The sequence below is a fragment of the Crocodylus porosus genome, unplaced genomic scaffold (genome assembly GCF_001723895.1).
Source record: "Crocodylus porosus isolate Cpor-Errol unplaced genomic scaffold, CroPor_comp1, whole genome shotgun sequence".
In the NCBI taxonomy this organism is placed as follows: domain Eukaryota; kingdom Metazoa; phylum Chordata; order Crocodylia; family Crocodylidae; genus Crocodylus; species Crocodylus porosus.
In genome coordinates, this window is record NW_017728948.1 from 77,224,660 (window position 1) to 77,251,416 (window position 26,757).

Below are 26,757 nucleotides of genomic sequence, written 5' to 3' on the forward strand. Positions count from 1 at the left end.
TCTCTTCCCAGCAGCTCGCTGCCTCTCTCGCCAAAGAGCGGGCTGTGGTCATGGAAGCCAAAGCCTTCCCGATGACACCAGCTCCGCAGTCTTTGGTTCACTGCGTGGATCCTCCTCTCCCTCTTCAGTCCATAGCCCGAGACTGGGAGGATCGATGAAAACACCACCTGAGCTCCCAGACCCAAATTTGCTGATTTTGAAAGGGCAGATATCAGGAAGGGATCTTGTACTAGACGTTTTTTGGCATGAGCTGGAAAATATGAGTTCTAAGAACCAGTGACTGTAGAGGAACCACTTAATGACAACTTGAAGATTCTGAAGTAGATGGCACAGCTGCCCCAGCAATAGACCCCAAATATATTTTTGCATTTGTGTACACATTTGTTGTGCATCACCATTTCTGTCCTGTACATTCCAGTCATACTCCTTCCTCCCCCTTCATAAGACAAAAGGAAATTGGAATCACATTACATGAATTTCCTGTTCCTGGCATCTACAAACCCTATTGCCCTTCTGCTTTACTCTGGTAATTGGGTTATATATTGCAGCTGGACAATATGTTTGTGTACTTAATAGTTTATTTTGACAAATTATCTCTGTATGAAGAGTACATCAAGCACGTTATATTTTAATATTATATAATTACATTTTATTCATCTATAAACATACTCATTTTCCCATATATAAAACCTATGTAAATCTTGGTTAAAAAAAGTAAGACAAACTCCATCAGTAAATCTAAAAAGATATTCCCATGGAAACAGTTGCTAGCATTTAATAATGCATCAGTACTTCCCCCATCCTTTCCTCTGAAAATCTCCCCTCCCTTAACTCAGACACCCTGTCATGGGGATGATTAAGAGAATGCATACATACAAATAAGGGTGAACTCATCACCAGTTATGTAGGGTAGTGGTTGGCAATCTTTTAAGGCTACCGGCTGGATTGATCTAGTTAGTCAGAGGTAGGTGGATGGGTGCTAGGCTTAAGCTGCCACTACTGCCACCCACCACTGAAGCCTCATGTCTGCAGGCTAAATCTGGTCCATAGGCCTTAGGTTACCACTCCAGTGTAGTCAATGATATCTAAGAACAACACTCTAATACTTACTTTTGCATTATCAAGGGTCAACACTGTGCATCCCATTTCCCTGGCTCTAGTTATGGCCAGAATACCTTTTACCACAGTGGTTGTCAATCTTTTTTGTACCAGGACCGATTTGTAAACATCAATGCTGTCAGTCCTGACCCAGTAAATAGTTTAGGTATAAAGCAGGCCCCTGGCCCTACCAGTGACCCCCCTCAACCCACAGGCCCGCATCCTTCAGCTCTGCTGGTGTCCCTCACTCTTGACGCACTGCCTCCCCATCCCCAGGGCCCAGTCCCCCAGTGTGAGGCAGAAGATGTGTGTGTGTGTGTGGCATGGGGAGGCATATACCCCCCAGATTTATGCACCTACAGAGGGCATGGGGCTGCAACCTGGCTGGACTGGCACAGACAGGAGCCACCTCCACAGCCCAGCAGGCAGGACCTAGCATGGGAGGGCAGAGTGCAGTGGTGAGACTCGTTGCCCCCACTTCTGGGACCCCTGCACCAGCTGTGCTGCCAGCAGTGTGAGAAGTAATGGATGGGGCTAGGGGTGCTGCCCCAGGCTCCGCCGACCTCCAGCCACTCGTGGTCTGGGCTGTAGCTGTACCCCACTGCCACGACCCTGCTGCTGCTGCCACCGCTCCCCTCAGGCTGCCTGCACTGCCCACTGCCCCACATCCCCTATGGGTAGAGCTGTGGCTTGGGGGGGAGCAGTGGTGGTGGCTGCACCATGGCAGTCAGGTAAAAGGTGAGTGGCTAGTGGCAGGAGGAGGTGAAGACAGCACTATTCCTTTCCCATCTGTTATTTCTTGTATTGCTAGCAGCGCAGCTGGCACAGAGATCCTAGTGGTGGTGGCAGCAATGAATGACATCACCCTGCTCTGCCCTCCTATGCTGGGTCCTTTCTGCTGGGCTGCAGAGGCATCTTCTGCCTGTGCTGGTCTGGCCAGGCTACAGCCCCATGCCCATTGTGGGTGCACAAATCTGGGGGGGGCATGTGCCCCACAATGCATTGCCTGTGGCCTTTCCCCCCATGTCTTCTGACATGTCATCTTTGCCCCCACCCCATATACTTACCTGCAGGGAGCTTCTCTCTATGCTGCCTGGTTGCCACATGCATGTGTGCAAGTGCACATGCACATAGTGCCCCTTGCCTGACTGCCCTCCTCCTGCTCCCCACAGCCCCAAGCAGCCCCTTGCAGGCTGGAACTCTGCCAGCCTGCCAGGGGAAACCTGCAGGTAACCACACTTTTCTCCTTTAAAGGAGAATCCATTTTTAAGATTTGTTCGTGACCCTTTCATATAGTCTTGCAACCCACTTTTAGGACATGACCCATAGGTTGGGAAATGCTGCTCTACCACATCTTCATAGCCACCTTGGGTTTCCTATAATTTTATAAAGCTATAGTAATCACTTTTGTTTTGGAACAAGATCTGGTCATTCATCTGAGCCTCATGAGAAATAAGCACCCAGAAATTATAGCAGTTCTCAAAAGTTTCTGGGAATTTCCTGGAAAATTATGGGAGTTTGACTCACAATGACCTTGAACTCACCAGAAAGACTTACAAAATCTACCCCAAAGCAGTCCTTCAAGTGTTGCACTTGGAATGGAAAAGGGATGTCGGGCAGAAAGAATCTACAAGGTGTGAGATTAGAGGATGTAACATGATGCCTGAGTCAAAAATGACCCCCAGGTTTCAGATGAGTGATAAGCAGGACAGGAGTTTAGTCCGTAGCGACCAAGAAAGGAGGTAACAGGGAATGATGTATGTGGAGGCAGGTGGCATTCACACGAGCAACAGAGATCTTGATCTTGAGTTGACCCTTACATTATCTGCAAGGGGATTCCAGAGAAACAGGCTTAGACTGCAGTTTGCACAGAAGGGACCTGTCTGGAGTAGAGAGGTAGATGTGTAGTTTATTAATACAGATGTGGTGGAAGAATTTGCAAATTACTAATGCATAATTCAATATGATTGGCCTTTGCGTGAGGATATAGGGGATGGCATCTTTACACTGCAGGGTCAGAGGCAATTATAGTACAAAGGAATGAGGTTAGGAGATGGGAAAATTGCTTGCCTTTGTTCTGTTTTAGCTTTCTTAAAGCTGACTAACAGGGAAGTTGTCAGCTCCTTCACAAGGAAAGATGCAGCTTGTGCATTTCTCTGCAAGCTGAGGAGCTGCAGCAGGATATTTCACCTCCTGATGCACAATTTCCTCCCAGTACTTCTTAATGCAGTGCTACTCTGAGCTTCACCCAAGTCTGGGCTAGCCAGCCCTAAATTTTCAAAACCCAGAATTATATAGCATCATAATGTACAAGCATAATTTAGATAGTGATACACAGGGCCAACTTCTTTCTTCACTTACAGCAATTCTATATCAGTTTAAATTTGACTCCCCTGGAGTTACTCTAGCTTTATACCAAAGTAACTGAGAGGAAATTCAAAGCCCATGTGCTGAGTCATAAATTCATACTTTATTTTCTTTTTCTCATTTTGCATTCCTGCATTTTGGATGCTTGCAGTCTAAATGAGCACTAATGCCATAGAAACTGGGAGTTATTACAAGGAATAACTGCCAACAGCATAACGCAAACAGAGGCAAACCATATCTTAAGTGTATTTTTATTCTACTTTTACTGCCTACTTATTGTGTTGTTGAAGGTTTCTGCATTTTGATTTGTTTGGGGTTTATTTTTTTTGCCTCCAACATTGCAGGTATTCTGTACAATATTACCAGTGTGGATGGGGGACGGGAGGTGGGAGGAGGGTGGAGAAGAGAGTTGCATGGCAAACTTTGATATAGTCTTTGTTTGATTTTAGCCTATCAAATTCCATGTCAGTTCACTTTCTTCCTTAAGATATTCAAATGGTTTTTAATTTCTGTGAAAGTAGAGGAAGTGTTATAGGTGATGGCAGAATACTGGAAACTGGAGATCCTGTGTTTTCATTTTAGATCTACTCTGAGTCAGTAACTTAGATTCAGATTGAATCTTTTGCTTGTAGAGTAAGTTGCTACTCAATACAAGTACTTCTGTTGATATCAGCAGAGCTATTATCAAATTACTACATGGTGAGAGTAAAGTGTTTGCCAAATGTCTCTTCAGCTCTGTGCCATGTTTTTCTTCTTAGTATACTTCCATAGTTTACACAGGGGTATCATTGGATTTCAAGAAAACTTGCTAAGTGCTTTGAAAAATCTTCATTTCAAAATGGCTAATTATGATATCTTCCATGTTTCAGGGATATTGGTTTTAGCTGTGTTGCCTAAAAACATAGGCAGACAAAACTCTGTCTAAAAACATAGGCAGACAAAACTCTTGGGGTAGAGGTGGTATCTATTATTAGATCAACTAAATAGTTGCAGGTAACAAGACTGCTTCAGCCTATTGTCTGTCCCTATTTTGCATACTCACAGAGCAACATTTTTTTAAATGGACTGTTATACCCAGGGGAACCCTACCATCTTTTACTTCTCCTGTGCAACATGACGTTTTGTTTTTATCTGGGAGAACTTTTTCAATCTTTGGATTCTCCTATACCTGAAGAAGGGCATTTGAACCTGAAAGCTTATAAACAAAGACTTTTTTTGCTATTATTTAGTTGGTCTAATAAAAGATATTGCCTCTACCCCAAGAGTTTTGTCTGCCTATGCTTTTAGACGAACATGACTAAAACCATTATTCATGGACAATCTTAATGTTTATAAATAGGAGGTACTTGTAGCTACAAAGTTGCATATGGAAACAAGTTAATGGGAGGGGTGGAATGCCAAAGGGTGACTATCACAAGGCCTTATCATAAATTATACTTAAACTTCTATTTCTCTGGGATATTGGACAGGCTGAAATGGTTTCAAGCACCATTTTTTAAAGGAAACTAGTAAAGAGGATTATTGAGTTGATGTATTTTATAATTAGTTGGGGTTTATAAAAATACAAATCCCTGATCTTTTGCTTAATTTGCATTGTTTTCATTATTCTGATAGATCCTGATCCTCCTTTACCTTGTCTTCTGAGAGCCCTCTGAGATTTGCTGAGGGCCCCGGGGAGTTTTCTTCCATACATACTTCATACTTTCAAACTTCCTGAAGTTAAAAAGGGTCAGAGAATTTGTTCTCTGGTGATAGGATCTAGAGGAGTCTCTGTCAGGCAATGTAAGTGTCCCACAGTACTACTTGGCCTGGGACAAGAGGGCTTGGGACTTAGAATCATAGAGAATTGGGGGTGGAAGGGACCTTCTGAGGTCATCTAGTCCAATCTCTTGCCAAAGGCATCTTGCCAGAGGGATAATTTTTATAGACATAAACATTCACTGTCCTGCTTCAATTCCCTCTGAAATATGCTACTAAAATGTACTACCACTTTTTCTTGGGACATCCTTTTGTATGTCTGTATGGTTATTGACAGAGCTGGCTTTAGGGGTGGCCAGTGTGGGTGACCACCCAGGGGGGCATGGTTAGGTGGGTGTGTACACACGCGTGCATGCACATGCACACGCACGCGCGCGTGCGCACACACACACACACACACACACGCGCACATGCACACACACGCGTACACACACACACAGCCCACTCTTGCCCTGCTCTGCCCTGGCCAATCCCCACTCCAGCCCAGGCCAGTTCACCTCTCACCTTCAGCCACTGCTCCTGAGGAGCTGGGTCAGGCAGTAGTGCCTGCCTGCCCGTATGCCTGCCATGTGCCTGCCTCTCCACTAGACTGTGCCCCACACCCCTGCCTACCTGCTTCTGCCTGCAGCAGCACCACTGATTTGAGGGTTGGTACTAAAATACATGTTTGCCCAGGGCACCATTTTCCCTAAGGCTGGCTCAGGTTACTGAGGTTTTCAGGGGGCAGGCTGTGTGCTCTTGCTGGCCATCTGCTGGCAAAGGAAGAGCAATGAAGTTTAAAAGGACAGTGTGTGTAAATGACTGTGCTGCTCCTGTTTTTCACCCAGATCAAACCCTGAGAAAATCAGTTCAAGATCAAATGAAATGCCTGCATTCTTTCTCTCAAGGATGTTTTGGCCCAAATTGGGAAGGTAGCCAGACTGACTGGCACATGAGCTCTATTTCAATACCTCTTCAGGTCAGCAAAACAGGATCTGATCTTGTGTTCCTTTATTTCTAAGCTACCTTGCATGCAATACATTTAAAATAATTTCTGGACTAATTCTTGCTTTTACTTAGCAAAAGAAGGAGGTGGGGACTGTCTGTATTCCAACTGCATTAAATGTTTCTTGCATCTTCAAAACAGTGAATTTACCATCCAACTAATCATGTGATCAGTTACTCATAATCTGTAATGTATGGAGAGAGTTTAATGATATTTACTGTAGCAGAAAGGAAGTCTGCTCATTTAGATAGCTGGAGTTCAGGGGGTTGGGCATTCTCCTCCTAACAATTTGCTTAGACACTCACAGAAAGCAACCACAGAAGATTACTGATGTGCAGAGAGAGCTCATGTTCTGTCTACACTCAAGAGTCTGTTCATTTTTCCTGGCACCTGGGTACTACAGTATGTTACAAATTACGCTCTTAAAGCCATGTGCAGTTCGCTCTAGGCTGGGGCAATGATCATGCAGAGCAAGTATCCAAAGTCAGATACAGAATCTTTATTCACTGTAGCGAAGTGCCTCCAAGGAGGGACCCTGCCTACCAGATATAATACTATTTTATACTTTGTTAGTACGTCAGCATTAGTTCATGATTAGCTTGTGCTTGTAAAAATACCCAATCATCTATTAACTAAATCACTATTTTATCCAATCAAGTGGCACTGTGAGCGTGAACACTGAAGTTTAACTCTTGTGACTACATGCCCCATATATTCTGGCCAAGATGTATCTTATCTTACAAAAACAATCCTTGTACCGCCTTCAAGGTTTCTCTGTAGACAAGACTCCTCTGTTGACCAGATTCAGCTAGTTTCATATCTTATCAGTAGCTCATACACAGCATCTCTCCTCTCCCAGCCGTCTCGTAAGTGCTGTGTCCACTTTTATGAAATGGAGGCGAAAGGACAAGGAGATGGCCTCACTTTAGCACTACAAGGCCTTGCTTTAGCCCTACAAGATTCATATACAACAAGTGGAATAAATTTTAGATGCACGGTTTCTCATTCATCTTGGGGAAATAAGGACACAGATCAAAGCTTACTTAGCTTCATAATGAAATTACTGTAAGTGGTCCAATTTAGGGTCCATAAAAATGTGTTGCTTATTCAGTTCGTATTTTGGATACATGAGGTAGACCACTGGGTGACCATTCTTAGTTTACTGCTACTTAGAATGTCACTTCAGGAATACCCAAGAAATAAATTTTCTGCTTTTGTTTCTGCCTCCTCTAAGCTGTGTAACAAGTGATGCCCTAGTAATGACTGACCAAGCAGGTGATGTGCTCAGGGGCCACATTCAGACGAGTGCAGCTGTGCAGTATATGGCTCCACAGATATGTCTGTGGCACCACATTCCACATGTTCAGTTGTTCTCTGTGCTGCAAGGGAGCAACATGTTTTTTTTTTTAAATGCAGTATACATTTCAGTATAGGGCATTTTATTATCAGCTGAGCTCAGTTCTCACCTATTTGATTTCTGTATGTCAGGTATTCTGTCTCTTTATTTAACTGTAATTGAATTTGGGCACTGGATCATAAGATCATGTGGGGGCAACATGTGCTGCTCAGAAGTGGAGCTGGGCTGCCCAGAACTACGCTGTGGCTGCCCTGCTGCAGTGCTCCACTACAGCAAGATTAGTCTCTGCTATTTACCACTAAAAGGCCAAAATAGTAAAAAGATTTTTTTAAGATCCCATAATTGGCTATCTGTACAGATAACACCATTAAAAGTTGCAATAGTAAGGAAGAAGAAAACCCTTTTGAGGATTTTTTTGTTTTGTTTTTGTTTTTTTGTTTTTGGAAGGAAGATTGGGGGGAAAAAATCTTATTCCACTTTCTTCTGTAACTGGCTTCTGCTGGGCTTCTTGCTCCAACTTCTAAAGCAGCTGCTACCAACCAGAGGCAAGGCTTTGAAGGTGGCAGAACTTTTGTCCCTCTACGTTTCCAGTAGAGGACAGCAGTCTTTATTATTTTTCTAAGAATGATCGCTCATGGTCTTTTTTTAAAATGATCTCCTCAGAGAGGGTGTGCAAACATTGGTAGTAGGGCTACTAAATACTGTGTCCAGTTCTGGTGTTCACACTTAAAAAAAAATGTTGACAAATTGGAAAAAAAACTACCAAAAATTATTTAAGGTCTGGAAAGCTTGCCTGTTAGTGGGGCACTAAAGAAACTCAAGCTATTTAATTTGTACAAGAAAAAGTTAGAAGGGGAAAATATTTTTTGATAGTAGAAGGGCCTTTAATTTAGCAGACAAAGGTTTAGCAAGATCTAAGAGCTGGAAACAGAAGTGATACAAACTGAAACTAAAAAATAAGGCTTAAACTGTAAAGGTAATTAACTACTAGAACAATTTAAAAATGCAGTAGATTCTCTGTTGCATGAAGCCCTTAAATCAAGATTAAGTAACAATATATGCTTTAGGTCAGCCAGAACTTACGGGCCTGAACTAGGAACTGCAAGGGGAAATGCAACATATGCATTATGTAGTAAAGAAGGCTTACATGATCAGAATGGTTCCTTCTGTCTTTAAACTTTGACTCTTAGTTCACAGAAAGCATCTCACTTTTCTATCATACAGAAAACACTTTTAGTCATTTAAAGCTGAGGGGAAAATCAGTTTCAGCTACTTGTGTGTCCATTTTCAGTGTAATGAAGTTGTCTCTAATGAGGCCTGCTGTATTACTCCTTTAAAAGGATCTCTGTCCTGAGTTGCAAAATATGGCTTGCGTGTGATTTTAAGCTTTTGTGTTTAGTTTGTTTTGTTTGGCCAGACTGTAGTGGTCTCATATATAAATGGCCTGGGGCTTTTGTAATTTAATCATTATGCATCATACCTCTAGGTTTTCTTTTAATGACACTGTAAGGTCCTGTCCTACATCTGGCTTCAGAACATATTTGGAAATGCTCTAGCCCAGGGCTCTCTAGCTTCTTGGCGGGGGGTGGGGGGTCTGGCTCCCCCTTTGCCATGCACACAGCCTCACCTTGCTGGGTATACCACATGTGTGGTTCCCCTTCTGCCACTGCCTGCAGTGTTAGTATCCCAGCCCTCTCTCTGCTGCATATCCAGTATAAGCACCTCAGTTCCACTGCTGCACACACTAGCATGCTGACAGCTCCCTCCACTAACTCTAAGCACAGCATGGGGACCCAGGCCGCCTCCTGCTGCACTGTCCCACCCCAGGGAATAGGGGCAGGAACCAAAAGCTGGAGAGGGAGGGAGAGCGTACAGACCCTGGTGGACATCACTGCATCTACAGTGGCGAGGTGAGCTACTGCTAGGCAGGAGCCCCTCATGAGCCGCATGTGGCCTGCAGGCCACTACTTGAACAGCCCTATTCTAGTGAACAACTAGAATAGGTTAACTTGTGTCCACTTTACTGTGTGTTACATTAGAAATGCAATAGAAGCTGCCTTACAGGTGCTGGAAAATACAAAGGGTTTATTTCCTTCTGCAACCTGAGAGCTTTTCAGCAGAACACCTGTTTCCGAGAAATGGAATATGAAACATTAATTTTGATGATTTTTTTTAAGAGGCATCCAAAGCAGGCACCTGTTACTCCTGCAATTAAGAACATCTCACATTAAAGTAAAGAAAATACCAGGAGCCCATGGAGGGTACATCTAGTTTTTGAGGTGCTAGTCAATCAGTCATTTAATAGAACTTATTTGTACTCAAATATGTACTGTGAGAACTGACAGCATGGGCTGTTTTCCCATCAACTTGTTTTTAAGTATTGTTGCTATTTGCCTGTGACAGAAGGGAATGAAAGAATTATTGCTCTGATGGTTGTCAAATGAAAGAGTCTGATTTTATATAGTCTTACACATGGTCACGGTTTTGCATGTGTTTGATGATGAGTTGTCTTAACTGGGTTTATGAGCAGGCATACCAGATTGCAGTGAGCTTCTGGGCTTTGGAAAAAAACCCTTCTGATTTAAGGAATGCGAATGATACATTTTGCTATAGTGCATTTTATTACCAGCTGAGCTTAGTTCTCACCTATTTAATGAGAATAGGTAAGTCTAAATGTCACCTATGTCAGGTATTTTGTTTCTTTAACTCTGATTAGATTTGGGCACTGGATCATAGGAAAGTAGGGTTGGAAGGGATTTCACCAGGTCATCTAGTCCATCCCCTTGCTCAAGGCAGTTTCATCCCTGACTAAATCATACCTGACAAGTATCTGTCTAACCTGGTCTTGAAAGCTTCCAAGGATGAAGATTTCATAACTTCTCTAGGTAGTTCACCACTCTCATAGTCAGACAGTTCCTCTTAATCTCCAGTCTAAATTTCCTCTGCTGGAGGCTGAGGCCATTGCTCCTAGTCCTGTTCCTTACAGTCACTGGATAATTTGATTAAAATTAAATAAAATAACAATATTGTATTCACTTGAATCCAAGACAAGGGGAAAAAGGCTCCTTTTAGATTTGAATACCAACCGTGAGCAGGTAGTCGCTCCACTTCAGCTTTGGCACTGTGCTTGGGGCTGAAGGTGGAGGTGAGCTGATGCTGGCTCTGGGCTGGACTGGCTCATTTGTGGGAGGAGGCATGTGGCTGTGGGGAGAACAAGGGAGACCATGTAGGTGGGTGTGGAGGAGGAACCTGCAACCTGCCCCCACCCTTGCTTCTGGGCCTGTGCTTTCTCCCCCTTCCCTCCTTACCTTCTGGCTCTGGTTCTTCCAGATTCAACCTGGCCAGGTTGAGAGCCACTGCAGCTTCTCCTTGGGCAGGCTGGGCTGAGGCCAGCCTGGGGCTACACTGCTGCTGACTGCTCTGGAGGAGCAGAGCAGCAGCAAAAGGTAAGGTGGGAGAGGACAGGGAAATGCGGGGGGCAGATATGGGGGGCAATGGGGATAGACTGCAGGGGTGAGTACAAGGAGGCAGAGGGCAAGGGGTGGGGAGGCAGGGAGTGTGGGGACAGGTATAGGCATGGGGGCAAAAGATGGGGCAGTAGGGAGTAGTAGGCAGGCACTGGGATGGAGGGGAAGGTGGCAGGGGGTGTGTAGCAGGGGGGCAAAGAGCAGGAGAGCAAAATGCAGGGGTCTGGCCCTTCCTCCTCCTGTCACATTTTCCCTGCCACAGCAGTGAGAGGGATGAATTTTAGGTGACCTTCCACTAATTAGAAATTAGTAACAAAATCCATGGAAATTTATAACAAAATTATATTTTTCCATGTAAAGACTCTAATTATTGTGCACATCATCTTAAATTCACAGTTGTTTTGGATGTGGAGAAATGTGGTAAGTCTAAATGTCAGTGGTCTACATTCAGAATTGGGATTGAGTTTAAAGTGTGGTCAGATTCAATGAAGATTCCAAATTTAAATAGTCTCCATATTGGGAATACAGACAGTGCAAAAAGTCTGCATGTAAGATTGCAGTTCATGCAATAATTGGAGATAAAGGAGTAAGAACTGTATCATGGAGGAGTTCAGAGAAAAATGTTAGTTAATGTTTATAACTCTTTCATAAAAAAGCTATATATACTTTTATTTTTGATGCCTTTAAAACTCAGAACCAGCTAGTAGTTAGCCTTATTACCTACTTTTGGTACCAAAGGGCAAATTCTTCTCTAATGTGGGCTGTTATATATGTGGCATAACTCCAATGATGCGAGAGCAATTATTCGAGTTAAACAACTGACAGAAGAATTGACCCTGGATCTTTATACAGAATTTGTAAATGAGTGCAATCAAAGTTAATACAGGTCCACCTACTACATCAGGTTCACTCTCAAAATTTCTTTGAAAAAAAGCTCGTTATCCCTTACCTTTTATGCACAGTGGAGAAACCACTTTTTTTTCCTCTGTCAAATTGTTTTTCTTTTCCTAGGCTTTAGGAAAGTAATAGGTATTGGATACAAAGTTGCATTAAAAAAACAACAACTGTACAACATTCCAGTAAGACAGGTACAGTATTAATTCTGTTTTGCAATTGGAGCATTCTAAGTTGAGCCCTAATTATTTGTTCTTAAGTTTCTGTTACCTACGTTGACTTATATGGGTAGGTCTTGACTTAGACTGCTTGAATGAAATGTCTAAGAGAATTATAGGAATAAGCTCCGTGTGAGTTGTGGGTCATTATCCGTTATTCAGTCTTATGGAATCCTAGGGTGAGCATATAGCAATTTACACTGATATTGCCTTGATGTGTTGTCTAACCTTTCAGTTCTGTCTCCTTCTCCCACAAAAAATGGCTTGCTAACAAGGGTATTGTCATTTAAATAGGTCTATACCAGCCTGAGACCAAGGAGCAAACAGGAATTTCTTGTGGGTTTAATTGTAAAGTTTGTATTTTCCTTTCCATATTTACAGCATTCACATTTGGAGATCTTTTAATCTTCCCTAGCAGAATAAGACCTCTTGAACTTTATTCTTGCACTTCTCAATGCCAAAATTATATACTGTGGATTATGGTTGGCATTTCTGACCTTATGCAGTACAGATCCAATGCCCTTTATGGAGAATATCTATCAAATGCAAAAACCTCATCTATCCAGTTTTGGTGTTTGGAGGTAGGTTGAATTTTACAATTGGGTGGCGATCTAGAATTGCAGTCAGTCTCAAACTTGTGGAATGTTGAGTCATTTTGTTTGAGCTAGTTAAATTTTGTTGTAGAAGGTGGAAGTGCTTGAGGTGGATTTATTTCAAACTCCTCCTATAACTTCTTGTTTTCACTAAGTGTATCTTTGAAGACAGGACTGATGAGGAGGGTCCTTACCAAGCCAACATTCTATATTTAACGCAATGCATTGTGATTATTTTGTAAAATCCAAGCTGTCCCTAGTTCCCCAGCCCCCTTGGCCACTTTTAACAATAATATGAAATTAGTTTACTCTCAGTATTCTAAATATATCCAAGAATATATACATTGTTTTGGGATCTCTCTATGCAGAGCCGACCCTAGGGGATGCAGGGCCTGAGGCAAATCAGCCTATGTGGGGCCCCTTTAAAACTGCATGGGGCTGTGGAACCCCGCAAAGGCAGGGCATGGCAGTGCCATAGCAATTAAATTTGTCACCCAGGGCCAAGCAGATTCCACGCATCCCAAATGAGCTGCTCTTCGCTGGACACGAAGCTGGTGGTATGCAGCAGGATGGGGTGGTGAGTGGCTGGACGCTTCTTTCATGGTGCGGTGCTGAGCTGCCAGCTCCAGGTGGGCCCCCCCACAAAGCATGGGGCCAGGGCAGTCACCCCGATTTGCCCTACTCAAGAGACCGCTTTATCTCCCTGTATGTAGTTGCCTCCATAGGCTGATCTAGGATTTTGAAAAGGGGTAGTTAAAAAGAAACATGAAGTTTTCTAACTATACTAGATACCTAGGCTATATTATTCAGACTGAAGAAATATTTATTGGAATGTGCATTAATTTGATATAGCAAATGTCATATATAAGAAACAGAAGTGGACAAAAATAATCAAACGATGCTGTTTCATTAGTTCTATAGTCATTAGGATTAAATGCACATCTCTTTCAGATTCATAAACAGAATCTAGTCTTCCTGAACATCTTGGTAGTGCATCCAGTGCTTCACTGGGCCCATCTACACATGCAATTAATGCAGAGAAATAAACTCTAGTGCTTACTGGTCCAGAGTTTTAGTTCTGGGCATGCCATTTGAATGTGCATCCAGGACTGCAGCACGTTGAGCTGGGTCAGAGCAGCCACAGCTGATAGTCTGTGGGGTTAGCCTGCCAGCCCGGGGCTCCTCTGACCTGGCTCAGTGTGCCGCAGAAGGGCTGGCCGGGGCACAGAAGTTCTCCAGTGTGGGGCTAGCCAGAAGGCAGCCCCTGCACTGAAGCACCATCATGGCCCGGCCAGCTGCATCAGCATCTACATGTGCAGTGCTGTGGAGTAAAAAACGTGGAGTTTATTAGTTTACTCCAGTTGTGGAGTTTATTACTTTGCTCCAGCCTAGTAGCCCTGCACGAGTAGACATTGAGATGTTTATTGTGGAGTGAATCAGTCAACTTCACAGTAAGTCTCTCATGTAGACGTGCCCACTGAAAGTTATTTCCACACCTGAGGTACTGTTCATCTGAGTTATTTCTACACGTTAGTTTATGATGTTTTTAGCTAGAGTTAAAAACAGTCTGCAGGGTTGTGAAATAAGGGCTACATTACCAGGAACTGATAACAGACATAGAATTGCACAAGAAAGGGTAAACATAAAGGCCATTACAAAGGAGAGAGGATAGATAGCACTTGTGGAATGAAGAGTTTAGATGAAGTCAGGTAGATTATACTGAGCCAGTGATCCTCACTGCTGCCTGAATAGAAATGCTGTTGTGCCTCCTAGCAGCTAGTTTTAAAATTTGGGTGAAAGAGGAATCACAACAGGGTGCAACTACACCACCACACCTCTTTGGATCTGCTACCTTGGGTGCCTCCATCTTTCTTAGTATACTTTGCTGCTTTGTATGTTTTTAGAAATTCAAAGAAAATACAAACCAACTGGTTAAAATCAGATCCAGGCTACTTCAAATCATAGCACGGGGGTTGGCAAAACTTTGTGACCCAGCCCCTTCCATGGGCCACAAGTCTCTGCCCCTGGAGTGGCCAGTAACCTGTGCTTACCCTTGCAGTTGACCCTCATCTCTTCTCCAGCGAGGGTAAGTGCAAACACAATGCAGCAGCAGCTCTACAGGGCAGAGTTCCCTGTGCCAGATTGGACCTTTGTGGGTTGAACTGGACCTCTTTGCAGGCTAGATCTGGCATGCAGGCCATAGGCTGCCAGTTGCTGTCATAACAGAATACCAAAACATTGGTTTCTAATTGATTTGCTCTGACAAATCAGGGATTGGCAGGTGTATTTTGGAATATTGCTTTAAAGGGAGTCTAATATTTCCAAGTCCTAGAAGCATAATTCTGTCTCCACTACTGTCCATTGGCATTTTGCTATTGATATGAATGGAATGGGAGCAAGCCCAAGGGACTGTAAAATACTTTCTGTTGCTACAGGGTTAACTTGTCCTGGATAACTTTCAAATATGCAATACTCTGTTCAAATATGGAAATTATTCATAAGTTTTTGTTTTATTGTATCTCACTGCAGTTCCCTCCCAGAACAGCCGGTGATATTTTACAGACTGTGAGATCTGTGGCTACCTATAGCACTTCCAAGTGAGGCTTTTTGTATTGAACCAACTAAGTAATGCTAACTAATATAGAGAAAACAAATGGAAGAATAATGACACAAGACCAGTCTGGAGCATTCGTTTTCCATTTGCTTTTTTAAAAAAGTCTCTGTTGATTCTAAGACAAGGAGGAGTGGCATGAAGCTAGTGGAGGAGGTGGTTGTAACTAGGTGTTAGGAAATCCTTCATATTTGGGGAGAGTAATTAATGAATGGAATAAACAGGGTGGCAATTGAGGCATCCTTGTGGGGTTAGTTCAAGTGTATACAGATACTCCATAACAGGTACTGAGGGAATGAGTGAGTGGTACACAAGCAGCACAGGTCATATTTGGTTACATGATACTGTCTTATGTTCATAATATCTAAATATATTTTAGGGGAGTTTATTCCACATTTCATCAATATAGGAAAAACCCCCTGAATTTATTGTATAATTTGTTATATATCTGGAAGGTATGTTAATTCAGAAAAGGCAAAAGTAGTAAAGTTTTGGACTTTGAGATGTGCTTCAATTTCCTTTCAACTTAGTTACAGTTTTCCTCTCCTTTAGTCCATACCTGATGCCATGTTCCTTGATTTTTATTTTTTTTCACACAGAATGAATGTTAGATTAGAAATTAAATGAAGACTGTAGAGCCCAGCCAAGCCTTTGCCCTTGTTCTGTAAATAGTACACTATACATTCAGATTAATTTACCCAGGACTTTGCACCAGCAAAGTACTTCAGGAGATAAGGAATCCTACTGAAGTCAATGTGATCACTCTTACCATTAAAGTTAGCCTGTGTGTTGCTGAATCTTTTGTGTTTTGTGATAATTCATAGGGGGTTTTGTCAGTAAACACAATGGCTGTGGATCAAGGGGTACCACAGATGACAGACTGGGTTATTTTAAGGGAGCACAGCTCTTGCATTTAGAAACAAAGACGGATGCAGTAAGCACTGCTCTTTTTGTTTTATCCATGTTATCAGTAGGAGTGTGAGAAATGGGCCCTATTCGATTCAGATTCAGCCCGAATTGGGGACAGTGATTCAATTTGTTGATTTGGATCACTGTCCCAGATTCAATTCAGCTGAATCTGAAGATTCGATGCTGATTCGGACAATCAGTGATTCAGATGTAGACACAGCTTTAAATATTTTTTCTACATGCCTCGAGGTACCAGGCTGTCACAGGCCATCTGGGTACTGTGAGTGTATCAATTTAATTGCAGGCTGACTGGGTGCTGCAACTATATCAGCCACTGGGCTGTTTGGTTCAGGATTGAGGAGGCAGAGTTGGGAGTGAAGCAAAGGCAGATTTAGATCCAGTTTTTATCATCAAGGCTGAACCCTGAGCAAAAACCGTTAGGTCAGCTAATCTTGCAGCTACAGCTTTGCCTTTGGGGCCCAGTCAGTTCCACAAACAGTTAGTTTTATCATTTTGGTTAAACTTATGACAGACAAGTTACATTTGTGGGTTACAAACTTACAAGCTTTATATTAGGCAAAAATTCCAAATGCTTCCAAGAAGCACATATTTATTGCTTATTAATCCCTCTGGTTCTGGCCGTCACAACAGGCGTGTGTTGGAAACACTGCGATGGTGGGACAGATAAAGTATTCCACAGGAGTGCGGGGGCCCACCCTGCATGGTTGTCAGCAAACCTGGAAGTACTTCTGGGTCTGCTGGGGACCATGCAGGGGGCACCCTGCACCTCCCCAGCTCGGCAATCGGCCGCAGGGGGACCCCAGGTGTCCGCCCAGACCCAGGAGGCTGAGCCAGGCAGACCCAGAAGTGGACCAGAAGTGCTTCTGGTCCACTTCTGGGTCTGCTGCCAAGCATGCTGGGGAGCCCCATGTGCTTCTGTGGGACACTCCATGTGCCCCAGCATTGCAGTATTCATAAGCTGCCTGCTACCTAGAGGTAAGTAGCAAAACCATTTAAAGCTGTGTCTATATCCAAATCACTGAATATTTCTAAATTTGTCTAAATCAATTTGGAGGGTTCTGTTTTGATTTGGAGAGATTAAAGGGTCCTCTGATTTGTTTGAGATTCCAAGATTTGGCCACTGAATTGAGTTGAATCTCCACCAAATCAAATCAGGGACCAAAGCTTTCCATAGCCCTAGTTATTAGTGTGTATCAGTAAACCATAATGGGTACTGACAGATATGCAGGTCCCTGCTCTAACTCATGGCAATTCACATAAAGCACCATGAGTTAGAGCAACTCACCTGGTTTGGGGGGGGTGTGGTGTGGAATTGAGCTCCACTTCGGAGCCAATCAAGCAGAGGAGCGTGCTTGCAGTCTCTTTAGCTTAGGGAACCCCCCACCCTCCTGCCTAGCTCCAGTGGTGTCTGCAAGAAAGGAAGGGAAGGGGAATGAAGCTGCAGGCTAGGTTTTGCCCGACCTGACTTGGAGTGGGGTGGAGGACGGCTAGGGTGAGCCATGAGATGGGCGGGTGCTCTACTCCCTGCCACCGCAGCTCGGGTCAGGCAAACCCCAGCCTGCAGCTGTCTCCCTCTCCCGTCTCCTTCCCTTCCTGCAGGCAGCATCAGGGGGAAGGCTGGGCTGATGCAGTCCAGCCCTGATCACACTGACAAACTGACCCTAGGGAACAGAAGTCAGATTCATCTGATCCCTCATTAGATGAGGGTTAATTTGTTGCCTGATGGGCCACTTTTAAAGTGGTCAGCAGTCGTGCATGTGTGTCATGGCACAGCTGTAGAGCGTTTTTAGGGGACAAATCATGCAACAAATGCCACTTCTGTCAGCGCCCAATATTTTTGTGTCCAACCTTGGCAAGAAGTATATATGCAAAACCTTTCACTACAGACTGAATTGAAGATATTCTGGTGATATTTTAATGTAATTCCAAAGTCCATTAAACATTTTTATGGGCTAATGATTTTCATAGCCCAAGTAATAAAAATTCCCATGCGTCAAAATTTCCAACTTCTGTGTGTTCTCTGTTTCAGAATGGTGCTTGGTGCTACAATTTCATTATTCCAGTGGAGAGTGAGGGTCAGTCAGATAGTAAATGCCACCTAATTTTTATCTCTTAATTTAGCCATGGACATGGAAGGTGTTTTTCTCATTGACTTCTTACCTTACTAAATGATAGTAAACTCAGAAGTCTATGAAAAGTGCAGTGTGGTCATTTATGTATGTGAAGAAAAATCTTCAGATGTAACACTCTTCCTCTGGTCTTTGTACCGTCATCTTTCCAGTTTGCAACCCATTCCCTAAGCCTCACTTTAGTAAATGTGTTGACTGACAGATAATGACAGTCTCAAAGAATGATGAGGGCAAAAAGCCTATGTTAAAGAATGTGCCCGGGGGCTGGAAATAGTCATTCATTCTGCACCAAATGGAGTGCAACAATGAGGGGTTACTGAATAATGGCTGTTTTGGTTGGCTTAATGTGCATTCAGACTATTTCAGCTGCCATCTTTGAAGGTTACATTTGTTAGCTAGGCCTTCAGGCCAGTTCCCCTATTAACTAAGGCTTTATGACACCCAGTGCAGACCATTTAAAACAATCTACCATGCAGAAAGCCATCCATCCATCTTATAACACTAGTAAATCTGTATAAAACAGTGACTCAGACATATTGCTTTGTCATGAAACTTTCTCCCTGCCTCTTTTAACCACAGCCATAATATAAAGCTGGGACTTTGATTTCAAACAATCTGAAGATCCTTGCTTTCTCCACAACTTTTCCTGTGATGTCTTTTTTTTCTTTCACCTAGAGTAAGACAAAGGATTAATTATTTGAATGAAAATCCTTTCTACTTACTCACTTGTTTTCTTTCATTTTAGTGCATGCATGGTTTACCTAATGCCCTGCTCCTTGGGGTGCTGGGGAGAATTATTTGGAACAGGGGAAAAAACTGGTTTTGTAGAGTGATTTATTGTGTGTAGGGGAATGCAGTTAATCTTTCTACCACTGTTTTTTTGTTTGTTTGTTTTTCATTGGATTGAATTTTTATATCTGGAGCCCATGTTAAATGATTATCATATGTTAAAATTGACAAAAACTCCAAACAAACTAATCCTTTTCTGGTCGGCGTACCAGCTATGTGAATAGCATCATATATGTTGTGTGACATATAACAATGATAAGAAGGGATGGAGGAAAATACTTAGTTTTATGCATCTCAATGTTTAATGAGCAATTGGTTTGTTTAAAATAGGAATTTGCATTGTTTTAACTAAACTGGCATAGTCAAAATGGTACAATTCCCCACAAGTATGGATATAATTGTACCAGTATAGAAATGTTTTCAGTTTGAATTTAAATATTCTGTATCAATAGAAGACCTCTTTAACTGTATAACTGCATCCAGTGAGGCCTTCACCAGTGTAAATATTTTGGTACATAACCACACCCTGGAACAAAACATATTGTTAGATTGCTGCCTTTATGAAGCTGAGCATTATGGTGGTATTATTTGTACTTAGTAAATGATAAATAGCAACAATAAATGTTCTCAGATATGTACAAGATGCAAGTATGAAGAGAACTCCTCCTACAAAGAAATGAGTGTAGAAAGCAGATACAAAGAGCGCTTAACTTTCTAGAGGACCCAGAGAAGGAAGTCAATCGTATAATCTTATATCGTTTGAAGTAATTAAGTTCCTTCTTATGGGCATCCCTTTCTGCTCTGGGACTTGAACCATAGCTTTAGATTCATACACAAGGGCAAGACAATAGATCCAAGCTGTCTAGATTTAAGCAAAGCATTTGATATAGTGTCACATAGAAAATTATTGTTTGAAGTGGAGAAAATGAGGTTTGTATAGGGATATTAGGTTTCTCAAACACAGTTTTTATTTGTCTCAGGCAAACTTGCCTCATAGGACACAAATATGTGATAAAGTCTTTCTGTTGTCAGTTGGGGATTGCTCATTCACAATCTTTGTCTTTGCAGGGCAAACTCCCTCCTGGAAGGAATTAGTGTAAGCAATCAGCAATCAAATGTAAACACAGTCCATAAAGGGTTAACTTGGAATCCTGGAGTCTTTTCCCAGACCCTGAGAAGGTGACCTCAGTTTCATACTGCTTCCCCACATCTGCAGTAATATTTTCCTTCTCTGTAGTAAGTTCTCTGATTCACCTAGAGTCTTTCCTGAGATCCTGAGAGGGCCACACTGGCTCTGCACTGCAGCCTCTCACCTCAGAACCTTCCCTTTCTCTCTCTATCTGCCTCAGTTCTGCTGGAGTCTTCTCCCAGACCCCAAGAAAGTTCTCTAGCTGACTACAACTTTTAGCCTCGTAGCCTTCTCTCTTCTCTCCTTATCTGTCTCTCTCTGGGAGCTTTTTAACTCCTATGGGCCAGCCAGTAATTATTCTAAGCTGGCCCACTCTGTCAAGGCAGGGTTATAATCATGCTTTGCTTGCTTCCAGTTGGGCTACAGCCCACTACAGGGATTAATACAAGAATTGTAAGATAAATAAGGAGATGTAATGGGTTATATGTAAGATGGAGTTACTGGAATTGGAGAGATCACTGGTGGGATTCCTGAGAACTTGAGCATTGAGAGGCTTTTTGCTATAGTGGGTAGCAGACTTCTCATTGCTTAGGGTCACTGAGGTGAGGTTATCTTTTTGAGGATGCAAGCTTTAATTTAGAGCAGGGGTCAGCAGCCTACAGCCCCCCATGAGGTAGGGGACTTCAATCCACACCTCCCCCTCCAGCATAGAATGGGCAAAATCCAGATTGAGCTCACTCCCCTCCCTTCTTCCCCTCCCATCCTGAAGACAGCACCAGAGCTGGGGTGTTGGAGGGGGGGAGGGCTAGGGGAGAAATGCTGCAGACATGCAAGCAGCTCCAAAGTGGAGCTCAATTCCTCCACCCCACTGGACCCAGCTGAGAATGTCTGTTGAGTTAGGGTAGTCACTGTAACTCATGACACTTCCTGTGAAGCTCCGTGAGTTACAGCAGGGAGCTGCACAACTGTCAGCACCCTAAGATCTTATTTGGGGAAGGGACAAATCCCAGATATCCTCTGAGCTATAGAGACATGCCAGTAAAAAATTGATATCTCAAAAAGCAGACTTTTCTAAGTTATAAGATAACTGTCAAGTTCTACTTCCAAGCAGAATTCATATGATATAGAATGAGATCTGGGTAACATGGAATGATCAGGTCAAACATTGTGGCTTGAGGGGGGTGTGTGGGATGGAAAGAAAGGAAAAATATAGAGGATTAAGGTAAATGCATCCATTTCGAGCTCCAAAGGATGCTTCTAGATTCTTGAAAATGATTGCATTTTGTTCTTAGGAGTCAGAGTACACTAACATTTTTACGTGGAATAACAACTCTAAGAAAAGCTGTGGTTCTCAGAATTTTGGGAGGTAGATTTCTTTTGTTCACTAGTAGTGAAATGTGTTAAGTTTGTTGTACTTGTTTCTATCTCTCTGTTCTACTCATGGATCACTTGGTTTGCTTTGTTTTCTTTGACTGAGGTCTTTACACTTCAAATGACTATCATTTTTTTTTTCTTATTTCTAAGAGGAGCACATTTGCTAATATGTTTTTATCTCCTGGATGGCGGTTATGATGCATCATCATTGATGTAACAGCAATGAAGTCATAACTATGAGATAAAGAAATAACCTTCCCCATCACAGGGCCAAAAGAGATGGGAGATGGTAGGATTCACATGCACTTTTAAATGTGAGTAAAGAATCGCTGAGATGGGTGTATGTTTGTCTATCATTGCATGTCAGCAGAACTGCCTATTCCATGAACTGTGTATCCCAAAAAATAGAGCGTGACTTGCATTGTGTACTCCAGGTACTTACCTCCAACTGTATTCTTAATATACTTTAGGGCTGTGTTTCTCAGCCTTTTTGGACTCAAGGCACCCTTCATTGGACTGAAGGCACATGTTGCAGTGCACTCAGGTGCCCTGCGCCTGAGAGTGGAGACTGCTCTGGGGAGACCCCTAGTGGCAGAAAGGGGGAGGCTCAGTTGCCAGTCACCAGGGCTGCACAGGTGCTGGTTGCCGGGGCAACTGGTAAAACCAGCTGACAAGAAGGGGCAGGGCTTATTCCTTCTTAAGCCCAGGTTGAGGCCAGGAGGGCAGTCCCTCTCCAGCAGCCGTGGGAGTAGGGACTCAGCTTGGACAGACAGAGGGGAGGACTCTGGTATTGAGAGCATCCCCTGGTCACTGCTGAGGGCAGGGAGCCATCCTTCCTCCCCCGCTCCCTCACTCTGTAGTAGGGAGTAGGTTTTTGTTTGATTGGACGGTCTAGTTTTTATGTTGTAGCCCAGGGGCTTTATGTTTTATGTTTACTGTTTTGATCGGAGGACCAGGCAAGGCTATTGGGGTGGAGGAGGCCTCATAGGAGCTCCACGGTAGTGTGGGGTCTCCTGGCACCAGAGAGGGTGCAGCTTTGTTTGGGGGCATATTGGCCCCAGCCCCGGAGCCAGGGGGGCAGCGAGAAGCCCCAGAGCCAGAGGGGTGGTAAGAAGCCCCAGAGCCAGGGGGCAGCGAGGAGTCCCAGAGAGAGAGAAGGGGGCAGCGAGGAGTCCCAGAGAGAGAGAAGGGGGCAGTGGGGAGCCCCAAGAGAGAGGGCAGTGAGGAGCCCCAGATCGAGGAAGAGAGGGGGCAGTGAGGAGCCCTGGGAGTAAAGAGGAGGGCCAGAACATAACAAGGCCCAGGTCAAACCACGTCAACTCCATCTGCAAGGCTTGGGCTGCGGTGTAGGGGAGGAAAAGGAGCCACAGGTAGCGCCCCCTGTCACCGGGGCATGGAAAAATGGGCAGCATTCTGCTGATTACAACCATCTTCTAATCAAGTAAGATCAAGGCTTGGCAGGAGAGTAAGCAGGTGGTTGGCCCATTACAGGAGGGCGGGGCCACTCCCAGAAAGGCTCCGATATTGATACTCCTGTCACAGCACACCTCTAACTTTTTGTGACTTGAATGACAGAAGGATCAAGTACTAGACCATAAGGCAAATGTTTCCCTTAGGCCAAACTTTCAGTGGCAAGACATCCATTAACTTCTGTAGGCCTGTCATTTGCTAACTATCATCTGAATGTTCTAAATGTCAGTGTGTCTTTGTACAAACCTAGAGCTGTATCAATTTAACAACAATAAAAAAAATATGCCTAGTGGCAATGTAAGGCTTTGGGGGCTGTAACTTTTAAGGAGTGGAAATATAAAATAAAGGGATAAGACTTAGATTATTCCCTTTTTACCTCCATACTTCCTTCAGTGTAGCTGGTAACACACTCTCCTGTTCTGTATAGCTTCCATCTTCCATGTAACCAAAAGTAACAATATACATGATATCTTGATCAAAGTTTTGTGCAAAAACTTAGCTGTGACCTTGGATACTTTTTGTAAAATTATACTAATGGTTTAGCACATCTGACTGTTACAAATCCCATGTACTCAATAACTTAGTCCATCTTAAACTACTGAGGTCACTTTTAATTTTTGTTAAAAGATACACAAGATAGCTGAAAATGGAGTATGTTTGGCATTTTAATATCCACTGGTATGGGGAGATTAAAGTTAAATCTCTTCTACAGAGGCTTTCTTAATGAGAGAATCACATCTATATCATCCCTTACATATCCCTTTGCATTCCTTGATTGAGAGATTATTTGTTTAGGCTCTTATTAATTGATGTAACCCAAATTATTGGCCTGTTTGTAAACAAGCCACTGAAAGTTGGTCAAGTTGGTCTACATGTCCTCTGGGGCTGTACAACTATTTATTACTCAGCAGTAGAATTCTGATGATCAGGAGTTCTGGATTCTATTTCTACAATTTGAAGAGGTACATGGTATACATTAGTTATAACTAAACTATATATCATTATAGTTATATCTATATATCTAGTTATATTTATAACTATATCCTAACTATCATTATGATAACTAAAACTTATTTAGTCACTTGGCAAGGAAGGATTGTTCAGTGGGTGGGATAGTAGATAGTTTTTATTTATCTATTCCCCTTCTCCCTGTTTGAGATCTGGGCCTGTGGCCTACAGTATAAATGTGCATAAATCCTTTGCCAACTTGTTTGAAAGAATTGGAGTAAGTGCTCAGTAAACCTTTCCTGGAATGGACTCATGGCTTTATTGAGTCATATAAGAATGTACAGAGAAGTTAAGCAAGGTGAGAGTTGAACTGATGGTGTCCTATTTCCCAGGCCTAGGAGCTTTCCCCTAAGTGAGAGGGGTATTTTGTGAAGTAGAGTTGATTTGTCAGGTCATCAACAAAGTTTATACTTTTGATTTGGGAGCAGGAGCTGCACCTTGCCTCATCAGACTGGCCGCTGTATATGAACATATGTTAACTAGATGAAGCTGCTACTTGAGGTCTTCAGGGGACTTAGCAACACAAGACTCAGTAAACAAAGACTGACATTAATAGACCTAAAATTTTGAAAAGGGATGGAGGTGCAATGGTGAAATGCATCATTGTACATAACACAGCATGCATTTTTTCTCCAGTTAAAAATAAACTAGGAGCATTTACTACTATGTTAAGGGCCTAGGGCTGTATTGAAGCAAAAACAAATCTAACTTCATTAGAATAAGTTAAATACATTCTGAAGGACTGTGAAATAGGTGCTTCCTTACCAGGAACAGTTAGTAAGCATAATAATGGCAGAAAAAAGGATACTTTGGTGGTGGGACATTAAGACCATTAAAAAGAAGAGAGGTTTGTTAACACCCATGGAATGAAGAATTTAGAAGAGATCAAATAGATTATAAGGAGCCACAAAGTCAGTTGACTCCCCCAGCACTAGAAATTCTGTTCTCACTGCCAGGCAGTTGGCTTTAGACTTTGGATGGAGCAGGAATCAATGTGGGGTTCAAGTGTGCTAGTCTCTCCCTTCTCCCCCCCACCCCCCAACCAATCTACCCCTGGACACTGCTATGTAACTAACATTATATGAATTGACACATCAAGACCAAGAAATGGATCAGAGCATTTTAGAAATCTTGTAAAGAGGCTCCAAGAAAACTGAGATGATCCAGTGAAAAATTGCCCAAAAGCATGATTTTTGACCAGTCTTATACTTTCAAACCATCATGAAATAAATTAAATAGTGCTCAGAGTTTGTTATGGTTCTGTTTTTGTCATTTCAGTTGAGTTTTCTTTACAAAATAAAGGTTGAAATCTTTTGTTAAATGTATCTGTGTAATGCAACCTTAACCTATGCTGCTGCTGCTATACCATATATAGTTTGCTCCTAACTAGGCTTTTAAAATGAAACACCATTTGTCAGAAAGAAAAAATGGAAGGGATACCTTTGGAGGTCAAACAATCTTTCATAATATTCCATGTGAACAATTGCAGCAAACAGTGTGAAAGACACTGCAGTGTAAATGATCTCCATTTTATATATAATTTTATGTATGCATCTCTGTCCAGCTTGGTATCCTGGGGTCTGGTTCTCCCCCCTGCAGGATGTGCGGTAGACTTCAATGGGAATTACTTATCTCTTGTGGGGAGAGAATGGGCCCAGAATATCCTTAGCATTTTATTTTCTGTAACTTCTTTTTTTTAATGGAAAATTAGCTTTAAGATTACATAGCGCAATTCTAAATCTCTGCTGAGGCAATCAGAGACATATTTCAAGGGTGGGACAATTTTTTTTAAAGAGGGCTGCTTACTTATTTTTCAAATGGACATGCAGCATTAACTTTCTCCTAAAGGCCTTCTGATCCTTTGGCTGGCTCAGATGCAACTGAGAACAACTGCATCCATATATGAGAACTGCATCCATATATGAGTATTTGAGAAGTGTGATGTTTTCTCTAGAAAAGCAGCTTGCCTTCTGTCAGACTGCTTGCTCTACATGAGCATCTGCTAATTGAATGAAGTTGCCACTTGAGGTCTTCAGGGAACATAGCCAGATTCTAGCTCCCCCTGGCAGGCAGGCATTTAATTTTATGGTATGCAAGTAGAGACATAGAGAAATCACCATCATAGGGGCACCTTTATTGATTGGTACTAATAGTGCCACTCTGTCTCTGGTCCAAAGCACAGAGTTTACTTATGAGTTGCCCTAAATGTCTGTTAACATACTATCAATCTTGCACAACTGAGGATAATTTCCACTGATTTTTCACTGGCTTCCACCAATGGAAACCCTGGAAGAAGGCCTCAGCAGTGAAAGAGTCTCTGGGAGTAGAGCAGACAAGGTTCTTTGGGTGAATCTGATATGTTTTATTAGACCAACTAAAATAGTTGGGGAAAACATATTTAGCAAGCATGCAAGATACCAGCCCAGCCTCTGGCTTCTTTACTATTCATTCCATCCAGGCAGGGCACCCACCAACTGCAGAGACTTCCTCAGCCTGATGAGGGTTTTTAAATCCCAAAGCTTGCTAAATATTTTTTTACAACTATTTAGTTGGTCTAAAAGAAGATATCGGATTCACCCA

General features: G+C 42.8%; 1 protein-coding gene across 6 annotated transcripts in view; it reads left to right on the forward strand.

The window, feature by feature from the left end:
• Positions 1 to 26,757, forward strand: part of MAPK10 (mitogen-activated protein kinase 10) — a 408,832-nt gene that overhangs the window by 89,424 nt on the left and 292,651 nt on the right. For 2 of the 6 annotated variants that reach the window (XM_019552888.1, XM_019552887.1), the window contains exon 1: positions 18,294 to 18,353. The exons of 1 other annotated variant lie outside the window; for it this stretch is intronic. In XM_019552888.1, the coding sequence (XP_019408433.1) occupies positions 18,309 to 18,353 (45 nt within the window). In that variant the 5' untranslated portion in view covers positions 18,294 to 18,308. Of the gene's footprint in view, positions 1 to 18,288; positions 18,354 to 26,757 lie in introns of those variants that run through there. 3 more of the 6 variants (XM_019552890.1, XM_019552885.1, XM_019552884.1) reach the window with 3 other exon arrangements.